General features: G+C 42.2%; 1 protein-coding gene across 3 annotated transcripts in view; it reads left to right on the top strand.

Moving 5' to 3' along the window:
* Positions 1 to 24,888, top strand: part of PLCD3 (phospholipase C delta 3) — a 452,490-nt gene that overhangs the window by 351,705 nt on the left and 75,897 nt on the right. For all 3 annotated transcript variants that reach the window (XM_069237951.1, XM_069237953.1, XM_069237952.1), the window contains 2 exons: positions 22,307 to 22,508; positions 23,356 to 23,500. In XM_069237951.1, coding sequence (XP_069094052.1) covers positions 22,307 to 22,508; positions 23,356 to 23,500 — 347 coding nt within the window. The remainder of the gene's footprint in view (positions 1 to 22,306; positions 22,509 to 23,355; positions 23,501 to 24,888) is intronic.

The raw sequence follows: 24,888 nt of genomic DNA, 5'->3' as shown, positions 1-24,888 counted from the left end.
ATAGTCTAGTGTAGCTGAGAAAATGCAGCACTGGGTTGCATGAACTTGCAACAAATAGGAATCAATATCACATCAAACATCAACATCTACATCTATTAAATTTCATATCCGTACCACCTTATAAACACTTCATGAATATTGACCTACTGTCCTTACTGTTCCTGCTCCCTCGCTCTGAATCAGCCCCAGTGATGTCAACCTGAACAGATGCTAACTGCTGTCACTTGAAAATAACTAACTTCGCAGGACTGTTCTACAGTCGCACCAGAGGCAACACTGTGTATCTGATACCATCTACTCCAGAGCTGTGTGCTGAATCCCAGACTGGGTCTACTAATCAGATCATGCCCTAATTCCATTAGAAACACTGCCCCTACATACACTTCCCATCATCACCAACCTAAACAGTGAAAGGTCCTCGTCCGCCCCTCCAAAGAAATGCTCATAGTGTCTTGCAGGACCAAACTTGCTTCTGTACCTACATGAATGAGTCTTAAGACTGTGTAAATTAAACCACCTACTTAACTATCCGCAATCTGAAGCCCATTTAATCATCTATCTACAGTTTTCCCAGACATTAAAACAAAATCCTTGAAAACATCTGATCATTGTTGCCAAGTGAAACTCAACAATGAGGAATGCGTTATGTGCATACTTGAAAATATCTAGGTCTAATCCAAATTCATTCCAGCAGGCCCTAAAAGACACATGCAAACACTGTAAAGCCAGAATCTTGTCTGCCAAAATGTCTTCTCAAAACACACATCTGCCAAGCCTCAAATTGCAGAGGAAAATTCTGTATTGTAATGCAAGTAAATATGACTCAACCTTAATGTACTATAAAAGCCAACCCAGTATATTTAAAAGAAAGTTTTGACTGTGATCAACGTGAATCTCAGAACCACAAAGTGGTGTACAGATTGTGGAAGAGCCTCAGGGCCATACAAATGGTGGGAATGTGCTGTAAAAATGCACTTACCCCAACAAATGTAATGAAATCCCAATGCCTGCCATGCTTCACTTACCTGAAATATGAAACAATTTGTAAGACCACAATTACAATAAAACCTACAAATGTTGTGGGCTGACATATTGTGTACACACAAAGCACTTGCAATCATCTGCCTCTGACAAGACAACATTCACCTCTCCACCTCCATGGCTTTCATAGAATTGTGATGCCCAGTAATCCCACTGCCTGTATACAGCTTGTATTGTCTCATTCTGCCCAGGCTGATTCACTGTCATTACTTCCTCGATGATCCAAGGTGCCTTCCCGGTCAACTAACAAACATGCAATATTTTTCACTAATAATACATCGATAAAACCATAGTACTACACCCCACACTTGATACAGAGTAGGTGGACCAAATTATAATTTGCCTTGAGAGAATGGGAATGCCGACAGACTTGTGAGTTTTTGGACATTCGCAAACTATTCTGCTAGTTTTTCACACTCCAGAAATGGTCTACCAAAGAGCTGGAGTAACTCTTTTTCCATTATGCTAAGGGGAATGGAACTCCTCGTGCGTTTATGGGAGTGTAGGAAAAGGGGATGCTCTATGGAGAAACATGTTTTACCTATTGAGATAAAGAGAAGATATTGATAAAAAAAGTGTATTTGCAAAACAACTTCTTTTTGCAAGGTTGTAGTGGGCATGCAATTTTGCAGTGGGGAATATCACATGATGACCCAGATTTGCTAATGCTCTGCTCTGGTGCAAATCAACACAAAGTCTCATAACAATATTTACTGTCCAGCATAAAATATGTTTTGGAAAGGTGCCTTTTCCTATCCTCACATATACCTTTGCACTGCTGTTTTGCATCACTTTGCTTCACGAGGTTGTTTCTAGTGTGGATACGTGCAAAAATACCCAGAGGTCCCAATCCACTAAGATAGCCACACTTGACTTAGCGTTATAAACCAATTCCTCTATTAAGCAGGCATCACAATGAGAAACATGTTTATTTCTTTAAGAAACACACAACTTGCATGTGTGCTGAAGTATACAGCACACCTCCAGTGTGTGGCTCCTTCTGAGCTAGTCTAGGCATAGGAATTTGTACTGGAATGGTATGCTTCTAGTACAGATCCTATACTAAGTAGCTCACACTCACCTCTCCACCGTGGTGCGAGGCTTTGAGTCACGCATGGCAACCTGTTTGTACACTAACTGAGGGGATGACAGCAGCAGACTAACCTTAGTAGATATAGCTGAGTGCTGTATTTTCCCCATTGTAAAACACAGTGCAGCAACTCTAGTTGCTCTAGTTGCTGCACTGCGTTTCATGAAAAATTAGTAATAGAAGCCCAACGTTCCCAGTACTATACCTTGCGAAACCTGCAACTGGTACAGCTTTCCTGGTGTACTACTGGGAATGGATTGCAAGGCTCTACATCTCTCAAATGTATCTTCTCCTCTTTGACTCTTATTAATAAAACCTCCCAGTGGAATGTTGGTTGCTTGAGCTACTTGAATGCCTAGCTAGAGGCAGGTTCACAAGCCAAATCCTCAACTCCAGTCCCCCCAGAACACTTAAATAAGCATCTGAATGAAATCAGCCCAGAATCTTCTCTGACTACTAAATAAAAGATAAGCTTGATCTCCTACTGCCTTCAGATATCTACTCCGTGCCCTAGTGCTCTTCATTATGAATTGTTTTAATATCCTACTTCTTTGATCCACTTCACCTCTCAAACAGCCTCCTTCATGTCCCTCAAAGCCTTCATTCAGACTACTGCCCATCTCTTCTTTGTTGAAGGATGTTTCAACAACACCTACTTAATTCTGTTAGGATAATTTCCAAACATGCTGCAAAACTATGTGACTTGCACATCTATATGTTAGTGGCCGGGTGTATTAAAATACAATTTTGCATTTACTAAATAGAGACTCCATAGAAAATGCTATTTAGGAAATGCTAAATTATATGTATGAAATTACTGATTTCCTAATAGCAATTCCAACAGAGTAGGAATTGCTATTAGGAAATCATAATTAGGAAATCTCATAGCATTTGTTCCAATGGGCGGGTTTAGCATTTCCAAAATAGCAATTTTCTACTAGGAAGTTGCTATTTTGAAAATGATAACCCAAGGATGACTCCCTACATAAGGCCCCTGTGATGCAACCCAAAAATAGTGGTACACATGTAGAGCACACATATGCTCTTTAGGTGCTTTTTTAAAATTGTAAATGGTTACCATTGGCTTGTTCAAGCTAGAGGGACACAATAAGCTTCAAGAGGCCTTTTCACAGAATTACTCCGCTGCCCAGTGGCAACTGGACCTGGACTGGACCCTGCTGTATCCCTCTGACTGATACCCTGTGAGTCTGTAAGTGCCTCTCCTGAACTCCTGGAGGCTCTAGAAGTGTACTCCAGTGGTGGATTGGGACGTAAAGTAATACGTTTGAGGCAAAATCTATGACAAGGACAAACCTAGTTGGTGTATCCACCCTGTGGTTGGTGTGTGCGCCCTGTGCCCCATCGCGGTCACCTTCAACTTGTGCCTGGATCCCACCTTAGACTATCACTGGAACTTTGTGCTTCTTGGTGCTATATCTACATAAAACTTTCAAAAATCGTACCCCCAATTCGCTTTTTTGGATTGTTCTCATTTCGTAGTTGTTTTACTCAGTACATTTTACCCTGTTTCTAATTAGGTTTGGAATTTTTATTATTTTGCACTTTGAGCTACCAGGGGGTTGAGCTCAGGTTAATTTAAGGACTTTAAGGGTTCATCGTGACAAGGATTGTATTTATTCTTTGAATTGGGTAGTCACCCACCCCAATCAGTAATCTAGTTTCTTACAATGACTCGTAACATTTGTCATATCTCCTTTTGCTTGGCCTACAATGTTCTTATTCACAGGGTCAGGCCACATACCTCTAAGAACTTTATTACGAGTAACTACTTAATTCCAAAGGGGCCAGTCTGACCAATTATTGTCCCCATTGGAATTTTGAGATTTGCATGGACACCAAGGGTCTGATGACTTTCACTTGGGGATTTTAGCTGTTGAAAGCAGCTGAAATCATTGAGTGAAACTCTGGGGCAAAATAAGAAATAACCAGGAAAATAGGAACCAGAATTATTGATTACAGGTAATTCCCAATTTCTTTCTGTTCCTTTCTGGTCCTACTCGTGATGGGCTAGATGTCATCAGTTGATAACTCCAGAGTTGGGAAATAACTGGCCCATTTTGCTGGCTATTCATATTGGTAGCCTAAGGAGTGACTCTCACTCCCCCATACTTTACATGCACCAAACTGAAGTTGTTTATGAGCATTTCGTGGTGTGGGAACAGGTGTTTATAAAAGTGAGCTTTATATAGAACGTCACCATTATACCCAAAGAGAAATATCTTTTGCTGTCCATCTATGAAACCAACTTGGCAGTAGTTTAGACTCAAGTCAGTATGTATTTAATGTAGGCTTATGTTCTGCAGAACGTGCAGCTTTACAGACTTAGAGCGCCATATGGAATTAGGAAGAATCGAAGCACCGCTGTAAACCAGCACAGCTCCCTGCCCATCAGACTTGTGGATCCACATTGCGGTAAGCCTTGGGTTTCCAGTTGGTGGTGCCTCTGCCCTTTGCCTTTGGAAACCTCTGACCTGAAAGTCCGTCTCCCCTTAGGCCGAGCAGCGGGACGGTCACTTTGTCCTTCTTAGAGCACCTTATTGGAAAGCTTCACTACCTTAAGTGAAACTTCCACAGCGGTGGCTCCATTGAAGTCAGCGAGATCCCTTTGGCCGAAGGAGATCTCTAAGTGGGGGTTGGGGAGCACCATCAGTGGGTTCCTAACAAACAGCTGGGGCCCTGGCACTTACGTTTTTTTTGTCAAATTAAGAACAGGATACTTCCTTGCTAGGTTCAGCCGCTTTCTGAGTCAAAAGATTGGAGTTACTCTTTGAAACACCTAGAATGCCTTCCATTGTTTGAGTGTTTCGCTAGACTGATGCGTTTGACCTCCAAGAGATCAGACTCTTCCTAGGACTCCTTTAATTGAGGGATCTGCATCCCGCACGCCTCAGGGAGTCTGTGCTAGCGCAGCTTCCAAAACCACCCTGCGTGGTTTTGTTCATAATTAAAGGGATTGGCAGTGAAAGAATCTAAAGCGAAGCATTTATACATCACGTGCGATCAGAAAACAAGACCATCAAGGCAAGGACTTCACTGGGTGTGGTCTGTAAAACACTTGCCCTGGAATTGTAAACCTTTTAAAATTGCTTTCGGAGTTTGCTGCCTTCGGAGCACAGTGCTGAGACAGCAGTTCGTAAAATCGCCGACAAACAAGTGCAAACATTGAGAAAACCTTACACAGAAAATGACTCACTGCAAAACGTTTTTGTAGGACAACATTTTTTTCGAAACATGTTCCAAAATGTAGAAAAAAAGAGAGTGCAAGTAGAGTTTTCAGGGAGTTATTTCCCATGTCTTATTGGTGGTGTCAGTAGAACGTCGCGCCTTTATCTGAGAGGGCACGGGCACTGCCACCCTGGTGGCACGGCGTGCTTTCAAGTACAGGGGAAAAAGTGCACCCTCACAAGTCTGCCTACGTGGCTGTGAGTCTAAGGCTCCCTGCCTGTACATGGACAATACATGTCCCTGGCCTGAAGACATACATGGGCCACTCAAAAAGGGGAGGGGAATAGTAAATATGTCCATAAAAACAACACAGAAGAGGGACACAGGTCACCATGAATAAGTGGAATGTGGTATTCAAACAAGCATCGACAAAGTCAGCTGCTTCAGTATACTCTCAGCGTTGTCTTCCAGATACCACACAGCCATCAACAGTGAAAGGTTCCCTCACACACTTAACGGCAAGACTACAGGCTGCAACAATGCAAACTCTCCTTAAAGACTGAGTAGACAGGGCATAGGCAGGGACCAGGTACAACACAGGCAGCTGCAGCGCAGGGTTCGCTCACATAGATAGAGCATGTGCAGTAGAGGTAGCAGCAGGGCACCACCCCTGACAGAGAGAGCAAGTACTGCATAAGTAACAGCAGGCAATCTTTCTTCAAACATAAAGCTTTTACCGCGTGGGTAGGAACCAGTGCTTAATTTGTGCTTGTTGTTTCCGGTGCAGAGCACCAGCACTTATTTTTGAGGGCCGGGGCTTATTTTTCTGCCCCAAGTATTTACTGCAAGCAAGAGAAATAAATGGGAAGACGGAGGATGAGAAAAACGTAAAAGCGTCACAATGGGAGAAAGCAGAAAGCTGCAACAGTGAACTGAAGGGGCAGGGAGTGGCTTTAAATGGATTGAAGAGGCCTGAGATGGCTTCAGTGTTATGCTGCCTCAGTATTCCGTGCTCGCACATTTAATTGCAGCAGCCGCGTGTTTAAGAGGAGAGCTTTGGGCACCGGCACGTTTTTCTGTACATTAAGCACTGGTAGGAACAGAACAAGGGTCCAGCACACACAGTAGGAAGTGAAGGCTGCTTACAGGCTAGGGACTCCCTGAACCGGAACACAATCAACCCAAAACTGTCAGTTCAGGCTGGGCTGTTCCTATTGGAGCAGGATCAAGACTGATTTGCATATAGCTGGATTCCATCTGAGGTGGTATAAAGGGCACAAGTACAGTGGCTTGGAATGCAACTCCAAGTGAATATTAGTGGTTAGAAAAATTGCACAAATTTCTCCCATCGCCTTCTCTGTGTTTGATGTACTGCCCTAAGTAGCAAGGATATACGCAGGCATGAGTCCCTTGCTCACTGTGCCACTGAACCTAGCTTAGCCCAACTGATGAGCTTGCTATTGTTACTGTTCAGGAAGGACCTGTTCTGGCAGTTCAGGCTGGACTGTTCCCATTGGAGCAGGGTCAAAACTGATTTGCACATGATTGGGTCTAATCTGAGGTAGCATAGTGGGCAAAAGAACGATAGGTTGGAATGCTACTCTTAGCGATTGCCAGTGGTTAGACAAACGGCAAGCATCCTTCCCCTCACCTTTTTTGTCTTTGTGGTAGCATAGGAAACAGCCTGGCTTGGAGGTTGTGGCAGCTGTCACTTTTCCACCTTTTCATTTTCTTCAATTAATCATTTTTTTGCCCACACACAATAGATTTCATGATCTGGCATGAGCTGTTGCGATATTATATATTATCCTGTTCATAAAAAAAGTAGCCAAAATACATCAAGGTAGATGTATGCATTTAAACCATTGTTAGTGTATCTAAGGAGGCAAAATGTTACTGTACTGTTTGCATGCAGTACCTGCAGTACGTTAATGAAAGATCCTCCATTGGGGATTAGGTAGATTCCGCCAGCTGTTCAGCTGAGCAGAAAGAAATGCCCCATAACCAGGATTCAGCACCGCTCCAATCCAGCATTTGCAAAGAATTAGCATGACATGGGCCAGAAGCACTGTACACCTGCCCAAACGCTTCTGGTACCTAACGACTGGCAGGCGGGGGAAGGGGAAAGGACTAGCAGCAATAACTATATTGAAAGGTATTCTTTGAATACAGCGGTAAAAACTGTAGGTGACACCATTATAGCCACATCCGCTGCTGTCTTCTTCATCACTAAGTCATAGTCAAAAACATAGGCCCTCATTTGGAGATTGGTGGTAAAAACCATCTACCGCTGCAGCGATGGCCGCCAAAAGACCGTCGCCGCGGCTAACAGCCGTCCACCGTATTATGACCACAGCCGAATTTCCGCCAGAAGAATGGCGGAAATCCGGCTGTGGCTATGCCGGCGGATGGCAGTAAGGTGGTGCTGCTGCCACCAGCAGTGCCACGGCAGTAGACCCCCGCCACCCGTATTATGACCCATAATACAGCCTGGCGGTGTTCTGCTGGCGGGCGCTGCTGGTGGCAGCAGTGCCCCGTCCCGTCTCCTGCCGGAGGACCCTCTGAACACAGGTAAGTCGGGTCTCCGACAGGGAAGGGAGGTGGGGGGTGTTGTGTGTGTGTGTGTGTGTGTGGGGGGGTGTATGTTTGTGTGTGCGTGGATGCGGGTGTGTGTTGCGTGTTAAATGCGTGTGTGCATGTATGGAAGTGTGAGTGCATGTATGTTGTGTTATGTGAATGCGTGTCTGGGTTTATGTATGAAAGTGTGTGCGGATGTGTGTGAATGAATGTATGCATGCGCGGATGCATTTGGGAATGGCTGTGTGTATGCGTCTGTGTGTGTGAAGGGGGGCAGTGAACGTAGGGGGGGCTTTGGAGAGATAGGCAGGGGTTGGGGGGGCTAACTAGAAAGGGAGGGGGAGACCCCTATCAGTGACAGGGAAGGAATTTCCTGTCACTGAAAGTGCCTACCGCCATGGTTTTTGTGGCGTTAAGCAAGCCATGAAAACCATGGCGGTAGGCGGGGTCATAATCCTGCAGGCGAAACAGTGATGGCCGCCGGGCTGGAGATAGATATCTCCAGCCCAGCTGCTGTTACCACTGTGACGGTCAGAGTGGTACATTGGCGGGTACTTACCGCCATATTAACGCCTACCGCCGAGGTCGTGATGACCCCATAATATTCTTTGTCGACCTGAAAATCACATTTAGGACAGTCATTATAAAAGAACTGCGACTCAGTATGAATATGAAAAGGACAGGAAATGACAGGAAATGCACAACTCTGCGCCAAACCGGACACAAGACCTAAAATAGTTCAACAGGATCATCAGTATTCTCTGGTTGGACTAAGAGGTAGTGATACATATGAAAAGAATGATGACCTCCACTTGTACGCGATGTAAGGAGTGAAAACCATTGGCTACCTTCTTCGTAGGCTTACCACCCCACATCCAGTGTCAAAGCGTAATGTACGTTAAACTTAAGGATGTGTCATGTTCATGAAGGGATGGGTAAACAGGTTGCGGCAGATATTTTAACAGACATTACGTCAATAGTGATCCGTGGCCTGGCATGGTTTAAGAGGGGCACTTGCATAAGTTCAGGTTTTCCAACCCACTGCACAGGAGCTGTAAGCATTAATGGTGTCTGGACCAGAACCCTTGATTTCGTCAGTCTGTGCGACCGCAAGTACTCTACTGCCTCTTGTTGAGCCTGAAGTTAACAATAACTTGGTAGTGAATCTCCAGAAGCCGATCAGTTGTACGCATCCTAACCACACTCAATCAATTAAAACGCCCCTTATGTAAATATCACTGATGCAAAATATAGAAACAACTCTTAAGTGCAGAACTGCCGGCTGACTCTATGGTATGAGGTGCTCGATTCCAGGTGTCTGTTGGGGTCTGGGGGACAGAACATTGAGGACAACTGGAGTCAATGAGTGGTGGGTGGTAGTTGCTTTGGCTTCTACATGACGAGAAAGAGAGTTGTGTGAGTCACGATTCATACCATGCACATGACCCTGCAGCTTGAGCGTAAGGTTGGGCAGCACGCGACTTGAAAGAGGTTGCACAGTGGCAGATACTGCTTCAGGCAGTCAGGTGCTGCAGGGGTTTACGCACCAGGTCTTGCCAGCCCTCCACAGCCTGCGGTGTCAGCAGCTGTAGGTCTCCACGGAGCCCAGGAATCAAGCACGTGTTACCACGTGATTCATGACGGTAGGCGTGTACGGAAAGCGCCTCACTCCAAGACACTCCCAGTCCGAGCAGAGCAACACAGCCACTGAACTCCTAGCAGTGCAGCTAATTTGCACGAAGCCTCACAGTGCCATTCTTGGATATGGAGGATTGCAACGATGACTGTGTAGAGGCAGCAGTCGTTTTTGGAGAGCAGTAAGTGATGAAAGAAGGATACAGTGGTGTGGTTTGTGATCTTGGTACCCTCGGCTTCATCTTCTTGAAACACTGATGCAACACATTATCCTATTGTGCAACAAAGATGTCCGATTATGCCATACCACAGCAGTATTTGGCCCTGCACATTCACAGAAAAGGAATGTGTTGGAATACTCCTAATGAATGAAGAAGGATGCTGATGATACAGCGCAGCGTCAGGGGACTACATCACTAAATTACCACAAGAAAATCATTAATGGGAAAGGAGAAAACAGTCTCAGAAATAGATTGCTCCCGAAACAGCTGAAGTTAGTAAACTGTGGGTTGTGACGCAGAGATGGAAGGTTCATTATTGCCCTAAGTTATGTTTAATTAATATGAAGTGCTACGCATTCATCAACCTGAAAAATTGTTTAAAGTGTTTAATAACTATACACACCGAAATTGTAAGGTAAAGTTTCGCTTTCTTTGAAGTTCTGTAAAGATTTTTTTTCTCTCATCCCATTCAGCAATAAAACTCTTGATGACTTAATCTTCCTCCATAGGTTCTCTTATCATTATTATACAGACTCCTTTTCTTTCCAATTAACTTGATCCCCTTTCCAAACCAGAATCTAATGTTGGGCAGCCTCTCTGTCGTCAGACATTGGATGGCACTTCGGTCTCTAATGCTGTTCACCTCCAAAACTTAGATTATCTGCACACCGTATAACCTCTCTTCTCTCTGGTGACCACCTCTCTCTAGGTCGTTACGGATACTTTTTGCAGTCCTGAGTTATTATAGCCTAGTGCATTCTGTTTGATGTAGTCTTCCTGTGCTTCCATTGAACTTGCTAGACTAGCACTATTAAATCAGTGATTCTTAGGTGAAAGGTTCAAGACTGGAATCAGTGTCCATAATGGCAACGAGTGAGGTAGTCATACTACTCTTCACTCATTTGTTTTTGCAGTTTTAATAGAGCACGAGTTTGACCCAAAGGTATTGAAGCACTTTTTAGCACCAGTTACATTACACAAAATCACAATTTTTTATGCACGGGGAGATTAAGCGATTTGCCCAGAATCACAGGATGTTGAGCCAACACCTACAGTCGAACCTGGTTTCCTTGTTCCAAAGTCGGCAGCTCTGGCCATAACACCACACCCTTTCCTCACTCATCTACCTCTGATCTCGTCACCGGGCACCCCAAACCTTGTCCCTTTTTTCTAGAAAGCTAGGAATGTTATTTATTTATTTCCAGCATGTGCCTGCCTGAAATGGCTCATATCTTCCACTACTATCACAAAGAAGATCCAACTTCTAAACATCAGAAAAATATGCATTCACCTCCCATTCCTCGAAGGAAAGTCCCTGATCAACACTCTAGTGATGAAGAGAATGGATTATTTCAGCAGCTTTCTAGTAGGGAAATGTCTTTTCCCCTCTAGACAAAGGGCCTGATTTAGAACTCGGTGGATGGGTTACTCCATCACAACAGTAACAGATATCCCGTCTGCCAAAATCTACACCCTATAGGATACAATGGGATTTACATTTCGGCGCACAGGATATCTGTCACCGTTCTGACTGAGTAACCCGTCCGTCAACGCCAACTTCTAAATCAGGCCCAAATTCATCAACTGTGTCACTGGAATTCTTTGCCATTCATATGGACTTGGTCGCAAGTGGCTTCTCATGTGAACTGAGTTAAAAAAATATTTTCTGATCTTCCTTTAACATAAATAGAATTGTTTCACCTTTTGTGTTATCTGGTTATCTAGAAACATTTACAAAAAATGACTGAAGGTAGAAATGCATTACAACTACCATGCACATTGCCTGCTCAGCTCCTAGACGATGTACAGATAACCAGCGTGTTGCTCTGCCAAAAAAGGTCCTGGGTGAATACATCTTTTGATCACCAGTTTGTTTACCACCTTCTGTGAAGATCGAGAGGTTATAGGCTAGAATTTCTGTTGTGATGTAGTTAGTTAGTGTAGTATTAGTTTATCACAATAGTATAGTATTATGTTATTACATAATTATAGTAATATATTAATGCAAATATGTGTTAGTGTAAACAACGTATAGGAATGGTATTTCCCTTGTACCCTTTCCCCCTGTGTTATATTTTGGGTTGATCGGAATGTTGGGAGGGAGGTGAAGAGTAGGCTGTGAAGGGAGGTGAACGGTTGGAGAGAAGACCTGTGAAGAGAATAGGCAGTTGAAGCATTGGAGATGGAATAAAGTCTCATCTGAAAACTCTTCAGACTTCGTCTTTATATCACTGGCGACGAGTTGGTGTGTGAGGGGACATCGCCATCTTCACCCCTCTTTCCCTTATTCTTCAATTGCTGTCTGGAGGCTTTGTGAGTCAGAAATTCGTCGTTACACATTTTAACAGACAATTATTACAGAAGTGTGCGTGATGTTATCTTTTCAGTAATTTCCATCTGGAGGCTTCGTGAATGATAATATCTTCGTTATACGTTTGAGTCTTCTCTCAATCCGGCTGACATTTCAGTTTCCCTTCTCTCAATCCGCCTGACAGTTCAGTTTCCCTTTTGGGTTGCTCGCTTTCGTTTTTATTGGAAATGTGCTGAGGGGAATGTTTACTCTAGTTACAATCGCAATCCGGCTGACAGACATTAAAAAAGTGTGCTTTCTATTATGTGAACAGCAAGCTGTGTGAACTCCGTCTGACACTTCAGTTCCCTTTTTGTCTTTCGTTTTATTGGAAGTGTTCTGAGGTAAAGTTTCAATCTATTTACTGTCGCAATTGAATTTAAAATAGATACGCGTTTGCCTAAATTCAACAGCAGGTGGCAGGCTCGCACGGAATTCAATCGGAATTCAATCTCAGCATGTAAGCATATTTGTTAACTGCAGGACGAACGTTTTGAACTGGCTCTGAGGAAAATTCTGTCAGTGCAGCACGCGCCGGCTCGCGCGTCGCTGAGAGGACATTCAGCTCTATTTCAACCGCAATTGAAGTTTACTCAACATACGTTTTAGCCTAAATTCAACAGCAGGTGGCAAGAACCGGAGAACGAATTATTCGATTTAAATTTTAACATTTTTAACTGGATTAAGAACGCTTGTAATAGAATTCTTCAGAACCCGAGTCTGTCAAAGTGGAACGCAACGTACACATTCGGTAACTAAGCCGCTGAGCTCAGAGACAACGGCAATTTTGACCTATAGCAATTGCGCAGTACTCAGGAAAGCAAGAACTCCCTGGTAATAAGCACATATGAAGCCTGTTAAGCACGCTGACAGGCACAGCTTTTCCTGTTGAAAATTAACAATCCAAGTCTAGTCTTCTCGTTTATACATATTCAGGCACATATTTGTAACCTATTGCTGAGTCTTTTGATTTATTACTTTTAACTTAAGTTAGGATTTTGCAGTGTACTTTCTTTTCTCTACAACGTGACTTTTCTATCACAAATACAGTTAATTGCGTATTGATTTGTAAAGTTAATCTCAAGAAACTTGATTGTACTAATAAGTAATTCCTGCAAAATGGCAGCTGCAGGTATGTCTCAACCAGTACCTTTTTTGAATGAAATGGGGGAACCGAATGTACCGTGGAAAGAATGGATAAAAATATTTGAATCGTATTTAATTGCTATTGGGGGGGATAAATTCAATCCAATTAGGAAACAGCATATTCTTTTACATAATTTGGGTACCCATGGAAGAAAACTATATGAATCCCTACCGGAACCCCATATTCCTGAAGGGCAAGTGCAAGATGAGTATGTCACCACGTATGTAAAGCTTGAAAAACAGTTTGGAGATAGAATTAATGTAGTTCTGGAACGCCATAAGTTTTTTTCTCGCATCCAAGGGAAACAAGAGAATGTAGTCAGTTACATTGCTGCATTAAGAGGACTAAGTTCATTATGTAATTTTGGCGAATTAAATGACTCCCTCATTCGAGATCAACTAGTTAGGTGCACGAATAACATTAAGATACAGGAGAAGTTACTTCAAAGACAACCTGATTTACAAGAAGCAATTGAGATAGCAAAATCTATTGAGCACACGGCCATTTGCCTGCAGGAAATCAGGTCCTCTTCAGCTATTGAGCAGGTAAATGAGATTACTGACAACGCACCTAGTGAGAATGTCCTTAAGGTGAAAACTAGTGATAAACCTACACACAAACAAACTAACAACAGGAATGGGCTATTGTGTTTCCGTTGTGGGAGTAATAATCATTTAGCTAATTCGTCCTTTTGCCAAGCAAAATCGGCAGTTTGCAGGAAGTGTAACAAAAGAGGCCACTTTGCTAGGGTATGTAAGAATCCAACCAGGGTAGAGTCCGATAATAAGAAGTGGGAGGATAACTCCCAAACAATTAAAAAGATTGTGCTTCAAGTCAAAGGTGAAGGTGCTGCTTTTTCACAATATCCTGAATGCACTATATCGGTTAATGACAAAAACATAAGGGTCTTTGCTGATTCGTGTTCACCGTTCACCATAGTAAATGCTGATGATTTCAAGTATGTGACGAATGACAGTGAGATTGAGTTAACTAAACCGGATGTCAACCCTAAGGGTTACAATAAGGATCCTATTCTACTCAGGGGCATGTTCAAAGCAATCATTTCTTTTAAGGGTCGCTCTACAGTCGGGAAAATTTACGTGGTAGAGGAAGGGTCTAGTTTGCTAGGATGGCAACATCAAAGGGAACTTGGAATAAAGTTAGATCCTAATGATCCCGAACAAGTTTTAGTTGTAGACACCTCTACTGCTGATGATCAAATTTTTCAGAAATTTCCCGAAATTTTTCGTGAAGAATTAGGCCTTCTTAAAAATGTTCAGCACAAAATCAAACTGAAACCTAATTATAAACCTATAGTTCACAAAACCAGACCTATTCCTCATCTATTGAAAGATGCAGTCAAAAGGGAACTTGAAAGACTGCAGTCTTTAGAAATTATCCAACCTATTGAATGCTCAGAGTGGTTAGCTCCCATAGTCGTAGCTAAGAAAAACAATTGCAATGACATTAGATTATGTGTGGACCTTAGAGATTTGAACAAGAACATCTGGGTAGAAAGGCATCCCCTTACAAGAATTAATGAATTGTTAAGCACAATGGGTGAAGCTGGTTACTTTTCGGTACTCGATCTTTCGAGTGCATATCACCAAGTACAATTGCATCCTGAATCCAAAATACTTACTGCTTTTACCACTCCTTTCGGCTCATTTATGTTTAATAGGATGCCCTTTGGGCTGGCCTCAGCAGCAGCAGTATTTCAAAAAATCATGCAACACATTATTGGGGATGCTAAATGCACACTCTGTTTCCAAGACGACATCCTAGTTTATGGAAATAATGAGGAAGAGCACAAGAATAATCTGATGAATGTGTTGAATAAGTTGGAAGCAGCAGGTCTTACTTTGAAGAAAGACAAGTGTCGTATAGGAGTTAATTCTGTAGAGTATTTAGGCCACATCATTTCCAAAGATGGATTCAAACCCAAGTCTTCATTGGTGGATGCAGTGATAAAGGCGGAAGCTCCCAAAAATAAAGATGAATTAAGATCTTTTCTGGGACTAGCTGAATTTATGGCAAAGTATGTGAAGAATGTTTCTTTCATATCATTTAGTCTCAGAGAATTACTCAAAAGTCATGTTCCATACGACTGGTCTGAACACCATGAAAATGCTTTCAAAGAAATTAAATTAGCCATATCTAATGCTCCTTGCCTATGCACTTTTGACCATAAAAGGAAAACAATCCTCACCACGGATGCTAGCAAACGGGGATTAGGTGCTACTTTGTCTCAGATTGTGGATGGCAATGAAAGGATTGTAGCTTTTGCGTCCAGGGCTCTGAGTAAAGCAGAATCTAACTACTCTGTCATAGAGAGGGAGGCTTTAGCGTGTTATTGGGCCATCAAACATTTTAAATTTTTCTTATGGGGCATTCAATTTGACTTGAGAACTGATCACAAACCATTGATCTATATTTTCTCGTCCAAAGGTTTTCCCAACAGCACACCTAGAATTGCTCGATGGATTTTAGGTTTAGAATTTTTTTATTTTAAAATGCAATACCTTCCCGGAAACGAAAATACAGCTGCTGATTTCTTATCCAGAGTCCCATTAGACATTAAAGAGGACTTTGAAGTTGAAGAATTCCCTGTTATGATGATCAACATTCCTTCAATCAGTAGGGAGGAATGGATATCAGCGTCAGAACTGGCCGAGTCATTAACTTTACTTAGGACCAAGGCAAAGGATGGGTAGCCAACATCAAAGAAGAATGTTGAGGAAATCATCAGCAATTACTGGGAGGTGAGGCACGAAATCAATGAGCATAATAATCTAATATTCAGGAATGACAAAATTATCCCACCACAAGATTTGAGACTCAAGATCATTAAGTTAGCTCATGAAGGTCATTTAGGTAGGAGCCTTACCAAAGCTAGATTGAGGGAAAGGTTTTGGTTTCCCAACATGGATGCTATGGTTGAGCGTGAAGTTAAAACTTGCTCAATTTGTGCACTTAGTGACAAAAGTAAAATAGTTCACAAAATTCCGATTTCTCCTGTTGAAGTACCTGATAAACCCTGGGCTAAGGTAGCCTTTGATATTATCGGCCCCATCAATCTTTCAGGGGTTAGTAAAAGATTTGGCTTAGTTTTGGTCGATTACCGATCACATTGGATAACTACCAAATTAGTCAATCAAATAAATACGGATGCGGTTATTAATTTTCTCAAGGACTCCTTTGCGGCAGAGGGTATTCCGGAATGTCTCATTACGGATAATGGAGTTCAATTGACATCCTTGGCAATGAAGAACTTCCTTGAATCCATTGGAGTAAAACACCTTACTACAGCTCTTTATTGTCCAAGAGCTAATGGTCTAGTAGAGAGGATGAATCGTATGATCAAAGATTGCATTCAACTAGCGAGTATCAATCACTTGAATGTAGAGAATGCTATCAGGGAAATGTTGTGGGCATATCACACCACTCCCAATTCTATCACAAATGTTTCCCCATTTACAGCTTTGAAAGGCAGAAAGCCTTGTACCAAATTCTTCCCGGTCTGGTTAGGGGGTGGGGATAAATGTAATTACTCTACCCGGTGTAGTAATATTAGAATCTCCAAACATCAAAATAAATATAAAAGTAGGTATGAATTTACACAAGGGGCGAAAAAACAGGATTGGAATATCAATGATCAAGTGTATGTTAAGAAACCTAATAGTGGGGTACGGGCAGGCATGAAAGACACCAGATTCATGGGCCCTTTCCGCATTAATAAAGTTAAGAAAAATGTGGTAATACTAGATAATGGTCAATGCTGGAGCATGGACAGACTTGTCAAGTTATCGGCATCTAGTGAAGAAGAGAATGGGAACGTGGTGGAAGAATCTGTGGTGGAGGGATTGGCAGAAAACTATCTGGAAAACAAGTGCCAAAGGAGGTTGGGACTTCGACAAATCAATCCTCCAATATGGCACAAGGACTATGAAGTGACCTCCAATATAACATAAACGATCACGGTCTGATGTAATTTGGAAATTATATTTTATTAGTTAATATATGAATATAAATATGGTTATAATTTTGACTAAATAATTTAAATCTGTTGCCAATTATTGGTCAACCTGTCATTTATTATCATATAACCTTTTTTGTGACAAAAGTCAATGTCTTATATCAAATTCGTTAAAGGGGAAGATGTGTTGTGATGTAGTTAGTTAGTGTAGTATTAGTTTATCACAATAGTATAGTATTATGTTATTATATAATTATAGTAATATATTAATGCAAATATGTGTTAGTGTAAACAACGTATAGGAATGGTATTTCCCTTGTACCCTTTCCCCCTGTGTTATATTTTGGGTTGATCGGAATGTTGGGAGGGAGGTGAAGAGTAGGCTGTGAAGGGAGGTGAACGGTTGGAGAGAAGACATGTGAAGAGAATAGGCAGTTGAAGCATTGGAGATGGAATAAAGTCTCATCTGAAAACTCTTCAGACTTCGTCTTTACATCAATTTCTAATCGACAAAAGACTGAATGTCACTCTTAGCCAGCCAATATCATATTGTCCTTACAAATCTATATAAAAACCAACATATCCATAACTTTTTAAGTACGATGTGGTAAGAGCACGTCACCGCTGTTTGTCACACTGCCCTACAGTCTGTTTGCCGCTTTCTTCCTAATCTCAAACCTAAAGTTGGCCAGTTGAAAGTTTTGGATGATCCCTTCAAGTAGAGGGCTCAGTTCTGTTGAACTTTTTTACCTCTGCATCTTAAACTAGAAAATGAAGGTCTCAAATTCATTGTCACTAAAACATAATTTAACCTGGCCTAGAGGTAGTATTGGTTTGTTACATTACATAAAATACCCACTGCTGCTCGACCCTTGTCTGGCCACACAGACATCCATAACCGGCAGTCGCCCCCACCATTCCAGGCATCTTCAGAATTTTGCAAAACTTCAGAGGCTTCAGCATTGCACCTGCCTGTCCCATTGGATGTCTGCTCTCTCATCAACACTCTCTCACTGTATGTGTGCTCCCTAGTCGCACCTCTTCCATCAGATGTGTGCACCCTCAAGTTGTCATAATCTCTTTTCAGGCCATTTAACTGTTCCTCGGCCAATTGATTTCATATTTCTGTTTTTTCGCCTCTCTTGTATTCGTACCCGAAACACTCCGAGGTTACCATGTGTTAGTAAACAGAGCTTACAATTAAAAAAAACAGACAAAAAGATCTGGTTAGCAGTGAAGTGAGTTTCTGCAATTACCGCTGACTAGTAAAGGACACATTGTCCTTAGAAATCAACCCAAACCAATGTATCCATAATTTTGTAAGTACAATACGACGAGGGCTTTATTGGCAGTTGCTATCATACCTCCACAAATCAGCCAATTGAAGCCCACGGCTGGTACGAGTGATACAGTGGAAGACATTTTGGTGAAAAATCCTCAGATGTGCGGGGCTTCTAAAAACAAAAATAAAGAGCTTGTTAGTAGAAGCAAGTTTCTGTCTTCATGAAAATGGTATATTTTGACTTCCTGATCAAACTTCGTTAACTCCCCATCCCACATTCCATAGATGGTTCATCGGGAGTAAACTGGCAGTGAGAACCACTGTTTCATCACCCTTGGCCTTTCTTGGCACAGAGGCACATCCATGGATGCGTGTTTAGCAGAAGGAGGGCGAAAGCCTGAATCAAGTCTTAACTTAGAGAACAGGTGAAAGGAGAGTTTTAAAGGGGCGTGAGGAAAGAGGGGCAAACGGAAGGGCACAGAACCAACGTGTGATAATCAACAAAAGAAAAGGAAACATCGAGGAAGGCAAGAAACATACATTTAGTAATAGAAAAGCAAGAAAATGAAAATGCAAGAGAAGCCAAGGAAGAAAGAGAAGCTGCAGAATCAGAGAGACTAGGAAAGAGGAAAGCGGAGTGAGAAAGGGGAAGAAAGTGAAACAATGAAAGACAAAGAAGGAAAGGAGAGAACGAGGAATGAACAGAAATAAAACAAGGACGGAAACAGAACTCTATTAATACAAGGACTGAAGAAAGGAATACAAAAAGGAAAGAAGAAAGGAATGTAGGGGGAAAGTGGAAAGGGAGGAATGAAGACACCACACAAGGAAGGATGAAAAGGGAAAGAGGAGGGGAGAAAGAACTGGAAAGAGAGAAGGAGGAATAAGGATTCGAAGCATTAAGAAAAAAGTAAGCAATAAAGGCAAAAGGCCAGAAGATGAAGTGGGAGAGTAAGGTAAGCAGTTACAAAGCCATTAGGTCTTGCATTGGCTATCAGCCTTTTGTTTTTGTCAAAGTTTGGTTTGTTTCGTCATTACCTTTTTAAAAATGTTATTGTTTTGGGGGAAGGGGGTTACTGCTGGGCCCAATATAATATATAAAACATAATTTGTTAAAAATAATTGCCTAAAATATTTTTTGGTTTCAAAAAGCACACATTTCCATAGTAACCTCTAGCATTAAGGGAACTACTTTGTGTGTGGATGTGCTACTTGTGAAACTCCAAACGTGGCTAATCACAATGAAGAAAGCCAATTGCTGGAGTGTGCTGATCAAATGCCCTATGTGGTGTGCTGTGGTTGGTGGAAGAAAATGTGACTGGCACAACAACATACTAATTGAGGAAGATAGGTGACTGACCACTCCTATGAATATATATTATATATAAATGTAATCAAACCAAAACGTCTTGGCTAAGACCGAGCCTGAAAAAGGCTTAATAATAGGACACACGGGAAGAGAGTTAGGGAGTAGCAATGTAGGTGAAGTGTCAGAGGACGACAAGAGTGAGGAAGGGAGGAACGACAGAAGAACGTTAGGGAAAAAGAAAAGGAAGAATGAATGAAGGAGATATAAAGATGAGAACTACATTAGTTGAGGGAGGCTGGGGGCTTGAGGAATGGGCAAATGGAGGCGGGGAAGGAATGAAAACGCAACACGAAAGGAAGAGGGTAGAAGTGGGAAAAAGTGAATGATGGACTGGTTAGGAAGAAAGAAGGATGGACGAATAGACGGGTTAACAGTGGAGGGCAGAGATTTGAAAGACAGTAGCTAACGCAAATAATACAGGGAAAGAGGAGACATCATAAAAAAACTAAAAAGAATGGAAAAAGCAAACAACAACGCATATACAAAAAAAAGTTTTGACAATGGCAATATTTTTGTTTTTTTCTATAATTAAAAGATTTGACAATGCTTTATTAAGACACACAGCCAGTAGCGTAACAAGGTCCCCTGCAGCTCCCACGGTGCGGGGGGACCCCGATCTCCAGGGGGCCCCCTCACCTCAGCACTCTGGCCCAGGAGCTCCTGCGTGAGTACGGAGGGGGACTCCTCCATGTACTACATAGGGGGGGCCCCTCAACTAGAACTATAGCTATAACTGTGCCATGCAGAGGCAGAGGGGCTGTGAGGGAACACACTCGATGCGTCACAAAGAGGTGGTGCACAGTCAGTGTACCCTCCCCAGGTCAACCCCTGAAAGGGGGTTAATTGATTCCATGGACCAACATTTATCTACCTAAAGGCAATATAAAGGCCCCCTGCAAAGTGACAGATGGTCCGACTTCTAGAAACAGTAGGTCCGCCTTTCACTAATACATTGCCCCAGAATAGGTGTGAGATAGCGGGTGCCTTGGGGGCAGAGCATAAACTGTAACAGTGTGCACTTACCAGGTCTGCACCTGGTGCACCCAGTTAAAGGAGCACTGCATCCTATACATCAGTAGTTCTTAACCTTTTGACTTCTGACTAACCCCGCTGAATCATTACTGGAACCATTACTGGACCCCCAGTGATCAATATCAGAATCCTGGGACCCAAACTGAGTCATTACTGGAAGCCACGGATCCCGGCCTAAGCCTTTTGAAGCAACACACAAAAAATACAGAAACAAGCCTTCCTCAAACAAATTCACAAGCAAAGCTTTTTTTAAATTGAATTGAGGCCACCCATGGTTCATATTTTGATGCACTTGGACTACCCCCCACAAATCAATCTGAGGAGACTAACTAATTTTTAGCCTCCAATTTCACATTCCTTTACATTTATAGAACTTTTTCATTTACATACGTTATTAATCTCTTGATATAATTTAATTTCTCAGCAGGCGTGAAGTGCCTGAGTGGGCTTTACAAAGCCCCAGAGGGCGCCGGACCACAGGTTAAAACCTGTGCTTGCAAGGAAAATGTGGCTGATATTCCAACATATCATGCACCATGCGGAATGTGAAGGATTGGTTTGCGCAAATGAGGATCGCTATGTCATGTTTACAGCATGGGATTGTTTTTGGTTTTAGCCTTTTTTCTTGAAATACCTATGCAGTAGCTTTCTCCTACTGAGAAAGTACACTGCTGTGTAAAAACGTGAAACTTTGCACTTTGATTCCAGCATAGAGTGTGCAGAGGCGTAGCTTGATGGGGTGTTTGGGGTTTTATACCCCACTAATAAATGTATTTTCTGCTGAATAGTTGGGTACAGGTGCTTTCGTTCGGGTATGGTGCGGTGTCTACCGGATTTCACCTGGAATCTTTGCGTACACACACTAAGAAGAATACACACACTCTCATCTCTGTTTTGAAAGCTCTAAAACTGTTTATTATTTTACAAAATATTGTGTTTCTCTCACTTAGTACTCTTACCAGTCCACATTCCTCTCCCTTTCCACTGCCTTGTAAGCCCCTATCCTGCTTGGTGTATGATGTAATCTTACTATCCAAGCCACGCCCCTGAGAGTGTGTATGTTGGAAGGCTTTTAGCTGCCATTGGTAGTGTCCCCTTTGCTGAAGCCTGCTCTTAAATGTGGGGAACCTTTGCTTCTTTTGGGGGCCCAACCACCCTCTCATGTCAGGGGTGCTAATGCATAGAGACGTCCAAGACCATAGGCACCTTGCTTCCTCTGGAACTTGCTAGTTACAGAACACTGTAGCACCACTAGCAGAAGGGCCTTCAAAGGTTTCTAACACACTATTTGGAGCAGGAATTATTTGCTGCTCATTGAGTACTTGTATTTCATTTGTTAGCCCTGTTAAAGTCCATTACAAAGTGAAACAAACTAATTAAAGACACTTGTTTCTGCTTAGCCAAGCAGCATGATCTGATGATGCAGGACGGCTTCATGATGTACCTGCTGTCCCCGGAGTCTGATATCTTCAACCAGGCGCATGCCGGCATCTACCAGGACATGAACCAACCGCTCAGCCACTACTTCATCTCCAGCTCCCACAACACCTACCTCACCGACAATCAACTTGGGGGCGCCAGCAGCACAGAGGCGTACATCAGGTCTGTAGGAACTATGACAAAGACTAGCACATGTCAGTGACCCAAAGTCTACTCTCGGGTTTTCAATGACACCAGCCCTCAGACAGAATGGAGCCTGTAGTCTTCAAGGAAGTGGAGCTAGAGGAACTCATAACATTTGAACAGAGGTAGCCTGTTATAGGCTGGCCTGCTCGTGACATACAAGGCTGGGAAGGGACGGTCATAGGTCGTGCATGTCTGACATATGACAACTCTCTCCAAAAGCAAAGCATTAGCCTGTAAGTCTCATGACTAGAGACAGACTGGCCTTGGATGGCGAAAGGTTCATAGGGCAGTAGAATCACTGTGATCGGTCTCTCCCTCTGCCCCAGCTCTCAAAAGGCCATGCCCGATGAATTTGTGCCTGATCTTCCCATAGTGTCCTCATAAAATTGGGTTATAACTCCCCAAGTAGTACACCACTGAGTTGTCTTTTGAACATTTGACGTATGCGCCCTCTCACTGACCACTCAGCTCTCAGCACATTAAAGGCACTCTTCTAACCAGTGCAGAGCATCAGTGGCACTCACATGGTGCAAAAGCAAAGCAGCACTGTGAATTCAGTTTTAATAGGGCTTTGCACTTTTCATCACAATATTCACCTGTTAAAAGCATACTCCCTTCTGTGTTAAATTGTCAGGGGTCTTAGCAGGATTGGCTGGCTGTGGAGTTCAGTTGACATACGGTGTCCTAGGTTCTTTTAATGCATGGGTATACTCAATTATCATCTGCAACATGCGGCTGCTCTGAGAAAGCTAATGATATACATTTTTATGATAAATTTGGGAGCTCATGTTTCTGTTTAATAGAGGATATTTTTTGTTTGCAGGGCTTTTATGAATGGATGCCGATGTGTAGAGCTCGATTGCTGGGAAGGGCCAAATGGAGAGCCAATCATCTATCATGGACACACTCTGACCTCTAAAATCCTCTTCAAAGATGTCATTCGAACTGTACGAGACTACGCCTTCAAGGTGAAACTTTTTTCTGTATTTAGAAAGTATTAATAATAATGTATGTTTTAGTCATCCTTATTTTAAGAGAAAATGTGAGGTAGAAATTAGCAGAGCATCCAAACCAATAATGCTGAGAAAATTAGCTTTCTAAATGCTTATGGATAATATACTATGAAACAAAATCTTAAAAACCCATGTCATTGGCCTTCTTGCTGTATGTAAGGTTATAGTCAGTGTTTTGCTTCATCATTAAAAACTAGGGAATTATGTAGATGTAGATGGACTTGTTTTTTTTACTTTGACAGTATTATCCAGGGGTAAGGAAATGTGTGATGGCTAAAGACGTTGCATCCTTCATGTATGAAATCTAGATCTCTACCATGGACTTCATGTGTGACAGTGGTCCTTTGACCTAGACGAAGTCAGGGAAGCATGTGAAGCACAGGTGTGATGTGCTCATTCTTAGCAGTTGTAGTGACCAAATTGTCTGAGACGGTGCAGGCCGTTTGCAAGAGGTTGAATCGGTTTTTAAGACGTTTGCAAAGAAGGAGAGATCATAAAATGTCATTGCCTATATCTCCACTCTTCCTGTGCACTGATTCGTCTTTAAATCTATGGATTGGAGGTTTTTTCTAATGCTACAGTCAAACAATGGGGCTTTCTTCCATTCCCCCTCCAACTGTTGACTTACTCGTTTGGTAATTTCAGAGAGCAGTTGGGACCTCCCATATCAAACAGACTATTAGCAAGGATTAATCCTCCATTTTAATTAGCAATCTCCGAGGATTAATTAGCAAGGATAGACCCCTACAGATTGAGAAACGTTGACGTTGGCATTAAAGTGCAGAATTTACTACTTTCAATTCAACAGCTTAACAGTCAGAACATATCTATGTGCCACCCGAGAATGTGTGGGATTAGCATTTGATGGTCAAACATGACCATCCAGGGAAACCCTTTAAAAGTAAGAAATAGCTCTGTCAGAGACATAAAGAACATTCACCACTGTCATCAAGTTGAGGAACATCACTGTCTGGCCTCATCAAAGACCATCTCAAATTGGAGATAGAGGCATATATTCAGACATTAACAGATTGGGCTGAGTAGAGAGTATTTGATGTTACCAGGCACTTCCAAAAGTAAACAGTGAAGCTACATTAGATTTTTTATTTTTTTATTTTTTATTTTTTTTATTAACATTTTATCATTCAATAAACAGTATTATGTTTACAGCACCATCTTGTTTGCTTCGTGTTAGTGCATAACAGTGTTAATATCACTACTGTCTACATTGTTTGAATGTTCTACTTCATTAATTATTCGATAACCTTTATACTTTAAACGTATGCAAGAATAGAACATCAGTGGCGCTTCTTCTCGTATGGGTTGCCCAATTGGCCTAGTGT

The sequence above is a fragment of the Pleurodeles waltl genome, chromosome 6, assembly GCF_031143425.1.
Source record: "Pleurodeles waltl isolate 20211129_DDA chromosome 6, aPleWal1.hap1.20221129, whole genome shotgun sequence".
NCBI lineage: Eukaryota > Metazoa > Chordata > Amphibia > Caudata > Salamandridae > Pleurodeles > Pleurodeles waltl.
Note: the sequence above shows the minus strand (reverse complement) of the source record. Positions and strands in the feature narration are given on the sequence as shown.